At 40.4% G+C, this 14,223-nt stretch overlaps 1 protein-coding gene across 1 annotated transcript in view; it reads left to right on the top strand.

Moving 5' to 3' along the window:
• Positions 1 to 13,597: 13,597 nt before the first annotated feature.
• cspg4 (chondroitin sulfate proteoglycan 4) overlaps positions 13,598 to 14,223 on the top strand; it is a 119,243-nt gene continuing 118,617 nt past the window's right edge. The window contains exon 1 of the mRNA XM_014124061.2: positions 13,598 to 13,748. Coding sequence (XP_013979536.1) covers positions 13,676 to 13,748 — 73 coding nt within the window. The 5' untranslated portion in view covers positions 13,598 to 13,675. The remainder of the gene's footprint in view (positions 13,749 to 14,223) is intronic.

The following is a 14,223-nucleotide window of genomic DNA, read 5'->3' on the forward strand; positions in this document are numbered from 1 at the left end:
CTACGACAGTGGATATTTCTCGTCTGCCTGCCTCTAATTTCTGCCGAAATCACTTACAGTATAGTTAATGTGGTCTTTGGTGTGCTTATCAGTGCACAAGCACCGTTTTCTCACTCCTATCAGTATTTTTTTAAAGTCATAGAAAATTGTTACATTGCATGAAGTTGACATTTTTTTCTGTCATTACTAAATGTGTTACGTGATATATTTGAACATTACATTTTTTCCCCCAAAATAAAATAATTAAATCAGTCAAATGAAAGGGATGATGACGCGATTTTTGCAAGAGGAAGGGAATCTGATTTCACTGGTTCTCGACTCGTGGCTCAGTCATTTCATTGAGGATAAATGGAGATAGCCGTGAGTTAGCTTGCCCCTGAGCAGGTTAGTTCTGAAGGATTTGCTGCCATAGACATTTATCTGGCTAAAACTTGAGCTGCTTTCGTATGACTGGTTATCCTGAGTTGAACTCAGAGTTGATCAAACTTACCTCGTTAATAAACTCCTCAAACCTGCTTCGTAGGATACCCCTTTGGTCTGTTCTTGTCACGCAGTGCTTGTGCTAATTTAGAGAGTAGAAACAGCAGGGGATATTATAGTGTTTCCCCCCCTAGCGCTATCTACAGCCTCCTCCCTGGGCCTTGAGTTGATTGAAACATCTTCAATTTTTTTTTTCATTGGTGTAAATATGTATATGTCGATTCCTTTCGCAGATAGCTAAAAGAAGTCCAAACATCTCTTTCAACTCCCGTACTCCAATTAAGTTGTTCCTTTGATATTGGCAAAATTAGAAAACCGGATTAATATGTTATGATGGGCTTTCATGTTTTAAGCTATGCCTTGTTGCGTTGTGCACATGTACCAAAATTGAAAAGGAGTTGAACAGTTCTAACATTTAACATGTTAACTTTTTCTGTATGGTAGAGAAGATTGTTACATCTATCAAACAGTGAACTCTAAGATTACTTTCACTTAAGAGGAAATGACTTTTGACCTCTTCAGATGTTCCTGTGTTTGTTCTCTTTATCTTACAACTTTGCATTGTCTCTTTATTACAATGAAATTTCAACCAACGCTTAGTTGTTAATCCCTTATTTTCCCTTTTCCACTTATAATACCTGAGGATTCTGATCTATCCACACAGACAATACACCCGGCAGCATGGCATTAGAGATGGAGATTCACAGGCACAAAGCTGTCAGAAGAAAGATAAACACACTGTATGTGATGAGGATTAGCATTTAGTTAGGGATTCCTGTTACCTTTCAGAAGTGAAGGATAATACAGATTACGGCTCAGAAAATGTTGGAAGGTTTTAAGTAAATACCGGGAGGACTGTGAGTGCTTCGATGTTTCACTATCAAGTGGCATCGTTTTTCATGCTGTTAAGCGGTTTGACTGACTGACGGATTCGGGGCATGGATACTTGATAGGATAACACTTCAAAACACTGTCGTGGCACAGTCATGAGAGTGACATCAGTCCGGGGTGGGGGGGAGGGGGATGTGTAACACTTTACATAACCATGTCAAAATATATTATAACAGCTGACATAACTTGTCATAACCTGTTATAATATGGTCCTAAGACTGTCATGACCCGTATATTTACACCTGTTTTGACATATAGTACAAGTGAAAAGTTTGGACACACCTCATACAAGGGTTTTTCTTTATTTTTACTATTTTCTACATTGTATTATAGAAGTGAAAACATCAAAACTATGAAATAACAGAAATTGAATCTTGAAGTAACCCAAAAATTGTGAAACAAATCAAAATATACTTTATATATGAGATTCTTCAAAGTAGCCACCCTTTACCTTGATGATAGCTTTGCACACTCTTGGCATTTTCTCAACCAGCTTCATGAGGTAGTCACCTGGTATGCATTTCAATTAACTTCTATGGGCTAGGTGGGACTAGCGTCCCACCTGCGGGACACAGCCAGTGAAATATCAGGGCGGCAAATTCAAAAACAACAAAATGTCATAATTCAACTTGCTCAAACATACAACTATTTTACACCCTTTTAAAGATACACTTCTCCTTGATGTAACCACATTGTCCGATTTCAAAAAGGCTTTACAGCGAAAGCAAAACATTCGATTATGTTAGGAGAGTACATAGACAAAAATAATCACACAGCCATTTTCCAAGCAAGGACATGTGTCAATAAAACCCAAAACACAGCTAAATGAAGCACTAACCTTTGACGATCTTCATCAGATGACACTCCTAGGACATTATGTTACACAATACATGTATGTTTTGTTCGATAAAGTTCAGATTTATATCCAAAAACAGCATTTTACATTGGCGCGTGATGTACAGAAAATGTATTCCCACCAAAACGTCCAGTGAATGTGCACATCAATTTACAAAAATACTCATCATAAACGTTGACAAAATATATAACAATTATTTAAAGAATTATAGATGGACTACTCCTGGATGCAACCGCTGTGTCAGATTTTAAAATAGATTTACAGAGAAAGCACATTGTCACATCCTGGCCAGTATAAGGATTAATTGTTATTGTAGTTTGGTCAGGACGTGGCAGAGGGTATTTGGTTTATGTGGTTCGGGGTGGTGTTTTTTCTAAAAGGGCATTTGATTTATGTATTCCGGGGTTTTTGGGAACTGTTCCTTGTTTATGTAATTCTATGTTTAGTCTAGGTAAACTGTTTCTATGTTGAGTTAACCTCTTACATCTAGACGTTCCGCTAGCGGAACACCTGCTCCAATATCCAATGATAGGCGTGGCGCGAATTACAAATTCCTCAAAAATACAAAAACTTCAATTTTTCAAACATATGACTATTTTACAGCATTTTAAAGACAAGACCAGTGTAATGTCTGCAGTCTCTGTGCGAAAAACAGAAGGAGTTTTTGTGAGTGGTCAGGCTGGGAACAGTGACACTGGAGATGCGCGTCCACGAGATGACTCAATTTTTTTCTTTCAGCCTTTGAATGAATACAACGTCGCCCGGTTGGAATATTATTGCTATTTTGCGCGAAAAACAGCATAAAAATTGATTTTAAACAGCGTTTGACATGCTTCTAAGTACGGTAATGGAATATTTAGAACATTTTTGTCACGCAATGCGCTCGCGTGTCACCCTTCGGATTGTGACCTGAACGCACGAACAAAACGGAGCTATTGCAGCTAAATGCAGCACTAACCTTTGATGATCTTCATCAGATGACAACCCTAGGACATTATGTTATACAATACATGCATGTTTTGTTCAATCAAGTTCATATTTATATCAAAAACCATCTTTTTACATTAGCATGTGACTAGCATGTGACTAGCATTCCCACCGAACACTGCCGGTGAATTTACTAAATTACTCACGATAAACGTTCACAAAAAGCATAACAATTATTTTAAGAATTATAGATACAGAACTCCTCTATGCACTCGATATGTCCGATTTTAAAATAGCTTTTCGGTGAAAGCACATTTTGCAATATTCTCAGTAGATAGCCCGGCATCACAGGGCTAGCTATTTAGACACCCAGCAAGTTTAGCACTCACCAAAGTCAGATTTACTATAAGAAAAATGTTGTTACCTTTGCTGTTCTTCGTCAGAATGCACTCCCAGGACTTCTACTTCAATAACAAATGTTGTTTGGTCCCAAATAATCCATTGTTATATCCAAATAGTGGCGTTTTGTTCGTGCGTTCAAGACACTATCCGAAAGGGTAAATAAGGGTGACGAGCATGGCGCATTTTGTGACAAAAAAATTCAAAATATTCCATTACCGTACTTTGAAGCATGTCAACCGCTGTTTAAAATAAATTTTTATGGCATTTTTCTCGAAAAAAAAGCGATAATATTCCGACCGGGAATCTGCGTTTAGGTAAAAAGAGGAAAGAAAATAAGGCATGGGGTCGACTCGTGCACGCGCCTAAGACCATTGTCCTCTGATCGGCCACTTGCCAAAAGCGTAAATGTGTTTCAGCCTGGGGCTGCCTCGATATCATTCAGCTTTTTCCCGGGCTCTGAGAGCCTATGGGAGCCGTAGGAAGTGTCACGTTACAGCAAAGATCCTCAGTCTTCAATAAAAAGAGCCAAGATGAACAACAACTTGTCAGACAGGCCACTTCCTGTAAGGAATCTTCTCAGGTTTTTGCCTGCCATATGAGATCTGTTAACTTCTTACATCTAGACGTTCCACTAGCGGAACACCTGCTCCAATATCCAATGATAGGCGTGGCGCGAATTACAAATTCCTCAAAAATCCAATATTCAATTTTTCAAACATATGACTATTTCACAGCATTTTAAAGACAAGACTCTCCTTTATCTAACCACACTGTCCGATTTCAAAAAGGCTTTACAGCGAAAGCAAAACATTAGATTATGTCAGCAGAGTACCAAGCCAGAAATAATCAGACACCCATTTTTCAAGCTAGCATATAATGTCACAAAAACACCGGAAGACAGCTAAATGCAGCACTAACCTTTGATGATCTTCATCAGATGACACACCTAGGACATTATGTCATACAATACATGCATGTTTTGTTCAATCAAGTTCATATTTATATCAACAACCAGCTTTTTACATTAGCATGTGACGTTCAGAACTAGCAAATTCCCCGCAAACTTCCGGGGAATTCGCTAACATTTTACTAAATTACTCACGATAAACGTTCACAAAAAGCATAACAATTATTTTAAGAATTATAGATACAGACCTCTATGCACTCGATATGTCCGATTTTAAAATAGCTTTTTGGTGAAAGCACATTTTGCAATATTCTAAGTACATAGCCCAGGCATCACGGGCTAGCTATTTAGACACCCGGCAAGTTTAGCACTCACCATAATCATATTTACTATTATAAAAGTTTGATTACCTTTTGTTGTCTTCGTCAGAATGTACTCCCAGGACTGCTACTTCAATAACAAATGTTGGCTTGGTCCAAAATAATCCATCGTTATATCCGAATAGCGGCGTTTTGTTCGTGCGTTCCAGACACTATCCGAAATGGTAAAGAAGGGTCGCGCGCATGGCGCAATTCGTGACAAAAAAATTCTAAATATTCCATTACCGTACTTCGAAGCATGTCAACCACTGTTTAAAATCAATTTTTATGCCATTTTTCTCGTAGAAAAGCGATAGACCACATTAACTATACTGTAAGTGATTGATTGGAGGCCATATTTAAGTGTGTTTGTTTTCACTTGTGTTTGTGGGTGGATGTTTCCTTGTATAGTCTGAGCACCTTACAGGACTGTTTTTCGTCGTTTGTTTTGTATGAGTATTCTTTTTTCCCTTCTAAATAAAAAGAAGATGAGCACCTTAACCGCTGCATATTGGTCCGATGATTTCTCCTCCTCAGACGACGAAGTTTATGACATGACAGTTATATGACCATGTTATAACAGGTTATGACAATTTTTGTAAGCTGTTATAACATATTATTACATGGATATGACCGAGTCGTAACGTGTTATGACACTGGGTGTCAAGTAAAGTGTTACAGAAGGGGTAATTCATAACATGTATTGCTCAAGGTCACAATGGCAGTAGGGGATGGCACCAGCCCTGGGTGTAGTATCGTTCAAATACATAAGATAGCTGTGCTGAATTGAACTTGCCTATTGCAGTGGAAGCAATGGAATAGTCCTGAAAGTACAAACCACACCTGCCCATCGGGCACTCCAGGCAGGCTCAAAGTTTTTTTAAGATTTCAAATACTATTTGAATCCAGGTGTGGATGGCACCTGAGCAATTGTTTTCCATTGTAATGTGGTAGTCAACATTCTAAGCTGAGACCTGAAGACTTGTATTAGCTACACAAACTAATATTTATTATTGGGGCTCCCAAGGTCTAAGGCACTGCATCTCAGTGCAAGAGGCATCACTACAGCCCCTGGTTTGATTCCAGGCTGTATCACATCTGACCGTGATTGGGAGTCCCATAGAGCTGTGCACAATAGATCACTAATCACTTTAATAATGACCACTTTAATAATGTTTACATATCTTGCATCACTCATCCCATATGTATATACTGTATGTTTATATCATCTATTGCATCTTGGCTATGCCGCTCGGTCATCGCTCATCCATATATTTCTATGTATTATTATTCCATTCCTTTACTTAGATTTGTGTGTATTAGGTAGTTGTTGTGGAATTGTTAGATTACTTGTTAGATAATACTGCACTGTCGGAACTAGAAGCACAAGTATTTCGGTAAACACTCGCAATAACATCTGATAACCATGTGTATGTGACCAATAAAATTTGATTTAATATGATTTGAATTGGTCCAGCGTTGTCCGAATTTGGCCGGGGTAGGCCGTCATTGTAAATAAGCATTTGTTCTTAACTGACCTGTCTAGTTAAATAAAGGTTAAATGAAAAATGAAAAAAATTATTCATCAGGCTAACAAAATCTTATGGTGCGCAGGAGACCAGGGCTTGACCCCACCCACCCCATCAGTAACACCATCAACTAACTGGTTCACTAACACTTTTTGTAATATCATGAAAATGTACTTTTATTTTGAAGAACCCTGATGAATGATGTTGAATGAATGTGTTATGAATGTTGTATCCATGTCAATGTAACATTCATAAATCTTTTTGTCACATGCGCCGAATACAAGTGTAGACCTTACCGTGAAATGCTTACTTACAAGCCCTTAACCAACAGTGCAGTTCAAGAGTTAAGAAAATATTAACCAAATAAACGAAAGAAAAAAATCAAAAAGTAACAATAAAATAACAATAACGAGCCTATATACAGGGGGTACTGGTACCGAGTCTATGTGCAGGGCTACAGGTTAGTTGAGGTAATTTGTACATGTAGATAGGGTTGAAGTGACTATGCATAGATAATAAACAGTGAGTAGCAGCAGGGTACAAAACAAACAGAGGGGAAGGGGGGTGTTAATGTAAATAGTCCGGTGGCCATTTGATTAATTGTTCAGCAGTCTTATGGCTTGGCGGTAGAAGGTATTAAGGAGCCTTTTGGTCCTAGACTTGGCGCTCCGGTACCGCTTGGTTGTGCGGAAGCAGAGAAAACAGTCTATGACAATTTTTGGAAATTTCCTCTGACACCACCTAGTACAAAGATCCTGGATGGCAGGAAGCTTGGCCACAGTGATGTACTGGGCCGTATGCATTACCCTCTGTAGTGCCTTACGGTCAGATGCCGAGCAGTTGCCATACCAGGCGGTGATGAAACCGGTCAGGATGCTCTCGATGATGCAGCTGTCGAACTTTTGGATGATCTGGGGACCCATGCCAAAACCTTTCAGTCTCCTTTGGGGAAAAGGTGTTGTCGTGCCCTCTTCACGACTGTCTTGGTGTGTTTGGACCATGATAGTTCGTTGGTGATGTGGACACCAAGGAACTCAAAACTCTCGACCCACTCCACTACAGCCCCGTCGATGCTAATGTGGGCCTGTTTGGTCCGCCTTTCCTGTAGTCCACGATCAGCTCCTTTGTCTTGAGAGAGAGGTTGTTGTCCTGGCACCACACTGCCAGGGCTCTGACCTCCTCCCTATAGGCTGTCTCATCGTTGTCGTCATCAAACTTAATGATGGGGTTGAGTCGTGTTTGGCCAGGCAGTTGTGGGTGAACAGGGAGTACAGGATGGGACTAAGTACACACCCCTGAGGGAACCCAGTGTTGAGGATCAGTGTGGCAGACGTGTTGTTGCCTACCCTTGCCACCTGGGGGTGGCCCGTCAGGAAGTCCAGGATACAGTTGCAGAGGGAGGTGTTAAGTCCCTTCTGGTTTGGATATGTACGTATGGTCACTGTGGGGACAATGTCGTCGATGCACTTATTGATGAAGATGATGACTGAGTTGGTATACTTCTCAATGCCATTGGATGAATCCCGGAACATATTCCAGTCTATGCTAGCAAAACAGTCCTGTAGGCGTAGCATCCGCGTCATCTGACCATGTCCGTATTGAGCGAGTCACTGGTGCGGTCTACTTTAGTTTTTGCTTGTAAGCCGGAATCAAGAGGATATAATTATGGTCAGATTTGCCAAATGGAGAGTGGGGAGAGCTTTGTATGCATCTATCTGTGTGGAGTAAAGGTAGTCTGGAGTTTTTTTCCCTCTGGTTGCACATGTGACATGCTGCTAGAAATTATGTGAAACGGATTTAAGTTTGCCTGCATTAAAGTCCCTGGCCACTAGGAGCGCCGCCTCGGGATGAGCATTTTCTTGTTTTCTTATGGCCTTATAGAGTTGGTTGAGTGCAGTCTTAGTGCCAGCATCAGTTTGTGGTGGTAAATAGACAGCTATGAATAATATAGATGAGAACTCTCTTAGTAGATAGTGTGGTCTACAGGTTATCATAAGGTACTCTACCTCAGGTGAGCAATACCTCGAGACTACTTTAATATTCGACATTGCGCACCAGCTGTTATTGACAAATAGACACACACACCCGCCCCTTGTCTTTCAAGATGTAGCTTCTCTGTTCTGCCGGTGTGTGGAAAATCCTGCCAGCTCTATATTATCTGTGTCGTCGTTCAGCCACGACTTGGTGAACATAACATATTACAGTTTTTAATGTCCCGTTCATAGGATAATCTTGATCGTAGGTCATCGATATTTTTATTGCACGTTGGCCAATAGAACGGATGGCAGTGGGAGTTTACTTTCTCGCCTACGAATTCTCAGAAGGCAGCCCGACCTCCGCCCCCTTTTTCTCTGTCTTTTCTTCACACGAATAATGGGGATTTGGGCCTGTTCCCAAAAATGCAGTATATCTTTCGCATTGGACTCGTTAAAGGAAAAAGCTTCTTCCAGTTCAACGTGAGTAATCGATGTTCTGATGTCCAGAAGTTATTTTCGATCATAAAAGACAGTATCAGCAACATTATGTACAAAATAAGTTAAAAAAAACAAGTTACAAACAACGCAAAAAACGAATGAAATAACACAGTTGGTTAGGAACACGTAAAACGTCAGCCATCCTCTCCGGCGCCATTGTACAATTCATGACTGTTTCATAAAGGTGTTATGAATGCCTTATGTATACACAGTTTATATATAAGTGTTACCAAATATTGGTCATGCATTTCAGGAGTCACAAAAACAACATGTTTGTTGTCAGAAGTGTGAAGGCTGTTGACAGTTACTCTGACATCTTATGACATGCGTTCTATGTGAACATAGTCCCACTCATTATGGGTAGTGTATTCCGGTTGGAATACTTCTTATCGAAGTATGTCATATTCCAGTGGCCTGTCTGAGTAGCCACTTGTCTCTAGATGATAGGAACTCTTCTAAGGCACCATGTACTCTTTGAGTTGTGCTGAGAATTGCCAAACCATCTGGATGACTCCAGGAACACATGAACTCTGCTTCTCAACACTACTGCTTTGTCTCACTGAGACTCATGAAAGTGTGAGCCGTAGCCGTTACACTGACAAGGGTGTGACCCCCTCCAAATAATTTTCCCTCTATAAAAATCTGGCCTCTCCACCCACACTGGAGGCAGACCACTGTGTGGCGAGGAGTGAAGTTACACAGGTGGCTTGGAGGTGACTCCCGCTTTTCTTAATGCCTGCTTATGGAGAGAAGCTGGCATGAGGTCATAAAGTGATACTTCTCTAGAGGGTAAATGTTTTGGCATGAATTTTGAATCATTATCATGTGGGACTTTCGAATCATGCCCAAAGCCAGAAGAATGTAGAGCAAGGATGAAAACAGAGATAAGACATTACAATGAAAGCAAATGCAATGTTTAGTCCATTTGCAAAATATTATCTCAAATGCAGTATGGAAATTCTAAACCATCCGATTTTATGTCTTATTTATGTTGATGGTCCACTGCAAAATAAACGTAAACACATTTTATGGGTATGTTATCTTGAATTCTTTGCTCGTTTGCTTCCATTTGGGTGCAGAACTGCAACAAATGTGTACAGTATACTGTATTAGACCTTGTTCAAGGGGGCACTTGAATGTATATTTAAACACAGAAAAAAAATACAGTGATGATTATTTACCTTTTGTGATTATCTGGCAATTAGTGCTGGGTTATTACCCAACAGTGGAAAAAGGTCTAGAATAACATTGACAAACCAGGCTGCGGTTAATCAAGTCTTTAGCTTTAAGAGTGAAGAGGTGGTCTGAGCCTGGCGTGACAGCAGTAGCAACACAGACAGATGATATCCTAGCTTGTTTGTGGTGAAAACTGAGCCATACTGCTTTTTCCTGAGGAGACGTGTGAGGTATTCCCAAGTATTCCTTGGGAGAACTATCCCAGTCTTCTGCATATTACAGGGTGTGTGTTTAGGGATTACACACATCAACTTTAAGGAAAATGAGAAGTGTTTAGTCTGCTTGACCTGGCTCCTTATTATTGATGTTCAAACGAAGCCAAACAGAGGATCGAGTCCAGTGCAAAAGGAAGTGGTAGGTGTGAGGTTTTCACTATTGTGCGCTTTGGCTAGGTGCTTGGGCCCAAAAAGTGGTCCAGTAGCAACAAGATATTCAATGGCAGAACTCACATTTTTGGAAAATACAAAATTGCAAGAAGTGACATCATTTCCACTTATTCAATGTGAGCATGTCTGCTGATACTGTTCAGCTAGTTTTTTAACCCTCCACAGATCATTTAGTTAATAAGACCATTAGACATTTTGTGGCTCAGTCAGTATGGCATGGCACTTGCAATGCCAGAATCATAGGTTTGATTCCTGCTGGGGCCACCCATATGAAAAATGGATACACGCATGACTATAAGTCGCTTTGGATAAAGGCATCTGCTAAATGGCAAATATTATATTATTATAAACTGGGTGGTTCGATCCCTGAATACTAATTGGCTTACAGCCGTGGTATATCAGACTGTATCTCAGGTGTATGATAAAATATGTATTTTTACTGCCTAATTACGTTGATAACCAGTTTATAATAGCAATAAGGCACCTCGGGGGTTTTTGATATACGACCAATATACTGCCTAAGAACAGCCCTTAGCCATGGTGTATTGGCCATATACCACAGCATTGTTGAATACTCGGTTTTGATTGGCTAGAAGGGCATTCTAGAATGGACATTAAAAACAGATAACGGGACAGTTGGAATTTATATTGGGACATCTTGCAATCATGACAATATATTCCCCTACATATGCAGACCGTACTTGCTAAAAAGTTACAGAAAGTTAGGCCAACAACCACACAAACTGAAATTGGATGCATTGTAAACGCAGGTCCAACAAGGGAAAAACATAGCTAGTTAGTAAGCTAGTATTGATTTGTTTTTGCAGAGACATATATTTTTTTAGCATCTGATGACGTAATGTGGTGAGTGATGAACATGTGGTGAGTGATGAACATCCAGCATACAGAGGTTAAGTTATATAAGAAACCAATATGGCAAATTGAATAATTGAATTCAATAACCGCTGTTTTTTATTGAGTTTACAGAAAAATGTCTGGGTATGAGACATAGACACACAACAACAAACTGTTTGTTGTGAATCTGTTTTATAAACCGCCACACAATTGACTCACCACACATCATGTGAAGTGGTTTGAAGCTGTCCTGGCTGTGAGGTGAACCTCATTTGAATGAATGTCTGTGGCTTTGTGCCCTCCCATGCGAAGAGAACCCAGTCATATCTGTGAGTGGCATCCCTCCAGTCAAATTACCATGCCCAGGGGAACGAGCCTCTGTGTCTTGGGACCATGTGGCGTGCTATGATTCATAAAGACATTATTGATGCAGCACAAGCTTCCGTGAAATTATCAAGGGAGCCGAGTCAAAAAGATTAGTCTCGTAAGTGGTGTCACTAAAGTCACTTAAAATACCGTTCATGAATAAGACCCATTGACCCATTCCTTTAATTTCTATACACAGTAAAAACATCTCCTATGGAGTCAAATTCAACACTATTTTGAGGTTCATATGGTTCCACCCCCATTTTGAGGTAAAACTACTCTGGTCATGGTGTTTATATTTTTGGAGTTAAAACAACACTAAATGGAGTAAATCTCCAACTCAGAGAGTTGATTAAACTCCCTTGCCATTTTGCACTTTTCTGTGTTGTTTTTCATTAACAATCAACTGTTAGAGTAAACATTTTTTCTGTCGATTTACTTCCTTTGAGTTATGAAGGTGTAAAGTCTTATTTACATATTTCTAAAAGTGTCACATTACAGTGGCTTGCAATGTGTAATCCAATCTCTGTTGGAATCCAACTAGCAGTAGGAACTTCACCAATTGTCCATCACCCATTACAATCAGAATGCCTGCCAAAGTAGGGTGATATAGTGCAGTTGGAGACTACGTACAGTACATCTGTCATGTCCTGACCAGTATAAGGGGTTATTGGTTATTGTAGGTTGGTCAGGACGTGGCAGGGGGTATTTGTTTTATAGGGTTCGGGGTGTGTGTGTATGTAGAGGGGTGTTGGATTTATGTGTTCCGGGGTTTTTGGTTTATGTTCTTGTTATGTATTCTAGGGTTTCTATGTTGTGTATTTCTTTGTTGGCCTGGTGTGGCTCTCAATCAGGAACAGCTGTACATCGTTGTTTCTGATTGAGAGTCATACTTAGGGAGCTTGTTTGCCACCTGTCCCTTTGTGGGTAGTTGTTTTTTGCATTGCTTTTGTGTAGCCTGCAAAACTGTCATTTTTTCATGTTCACCTATAAATAAAATAATGAAGAGCACGCAACTCGCTGCGCCTTGGTCTAATCCCTTTGAATTCCATGACAACATCATGTAAACTGGAACAACTATCTCAGTAATGAATGCAATAAATCCAACCACTGACAGATTGGATTCGTTTTAAAAATGTTTTACTTATATTTGTGAAGCATAAGATAAAAACAATCAATGCGAAATCATAGATATTGAAACAAACTCTTTAAGAAATCTACCTACAACAGAGCATGCTGGGAAATAGGACAATGAGGCCCCTCCCAAATATGTAGATATTCCATAGATTTAACTCCATGTCTCTGGTGGAGTTAAAAGTACTCATTTATCAGCACCAAATCCAGAGAGTGTATCACTCTGTTAAGATAACTCCAGTAGAGTTAAGATAACGCCAGTAAAGTCAATTTAAACCTAAAGTGTTAACACTGATTTTAACTCTCCTTGATTTACTGTGTACTCTTTTCAGAAGTTATTCCATTGAATTCAAGTGTAGGATTTGTATGTGAATACCATTATTACTACCAAGTAGTAACAGAGACACTACCTCCAGACTTAAGAGACAAAAGCAACAGAGAGTGAAACAACCTTGATTTTCATCTTTAATTAAAAGCAAAAGGTTTATCCCTGCAGCACCAGCCTGCAGTCTCTGAAGGCCATTCCAATTACTGGCAGAAGACATAAGGAGCCCTTCAACTTTGAGTGGCCAGCCTCAGTAATTTGAGAGAGAGGGAGGGAGAGAAGGGAGAGAAAGGGGCGAGGGAGAGTTGTGTACTTTTTTCCACCAGGGGCGGCGTGGCTCTCTCTGGGAGTGTGCTAGGCAAAGGGCTGAAGGGAGGCGTAGGCAGGGCTCTTGTGGCTTTTGGGGGGATGCAGGAAGGAGGGCGTTTACTTCGGGGGCCCAACCCCTTCCATAGAGTAGAGATGCAGAAGCAACTCGACTCCCAAAATTAACTGGAAGACCGTTCCCTTTGAATGGAGAGTGAGTTGCAGAGGACTACACCGGCAATATGAGAGCCCTACGTTTGGTCCTGCTGAGTGCCTTCTTGCCCCTGCTCTGTCTGCCCAGCCCCAGCCATGGAGGTAAGTGCAACAAGCCAAATTAGTTTGTCAAGCTATTAGACGCCCAGCTGACCGACCCCCTGTTATGTCAGAAAGTCACAGCTGTAGCTATGGGAGTCATTCAAGTCAACTCTCACTTTCAAGCGCTTCCCTCCTATACATACCAATCATAATTACTTGTGTTTCCGGGTTGAAGTTGCCTCTAATCACTGATTTAGGTTCAGCTAATTGATCCTTCACCCTCCTCACTTTTGGGAGGTAAAAAAGAAAAACTGACATCGGACCCGGGCATAGGGGTAACTTCATCCCACACCATTAGGTATCGATCAGTCAGGTTTCTTTCAAACACATTTTACTGCTGTTTTACATGAAATTACATACACCTGGAGAGATCTGCTGTAGGTGTTGTGCAGTGCTATAGGTCTCAGACAGCAGATGTTGAAGTTTATGTGTAATGTTTGCTCAGGAACAGTTTTGTGGGAGCAGTGTGTTGGTA

Source organism: Salmo salar, chromosome ssa10 (assembly GCF_905237065.1).
Source record: "Salmo salar chromosome ssa10, Ssal_v3.1, whole genome shotgun sequence".
Taxonomy (NCBI): domain Eukaryota; kingdom Metazoa; phylum Chordata; class Actinopteri; order Salmoniformes; family Salmonidae; genus Salmo; species Salmo salar.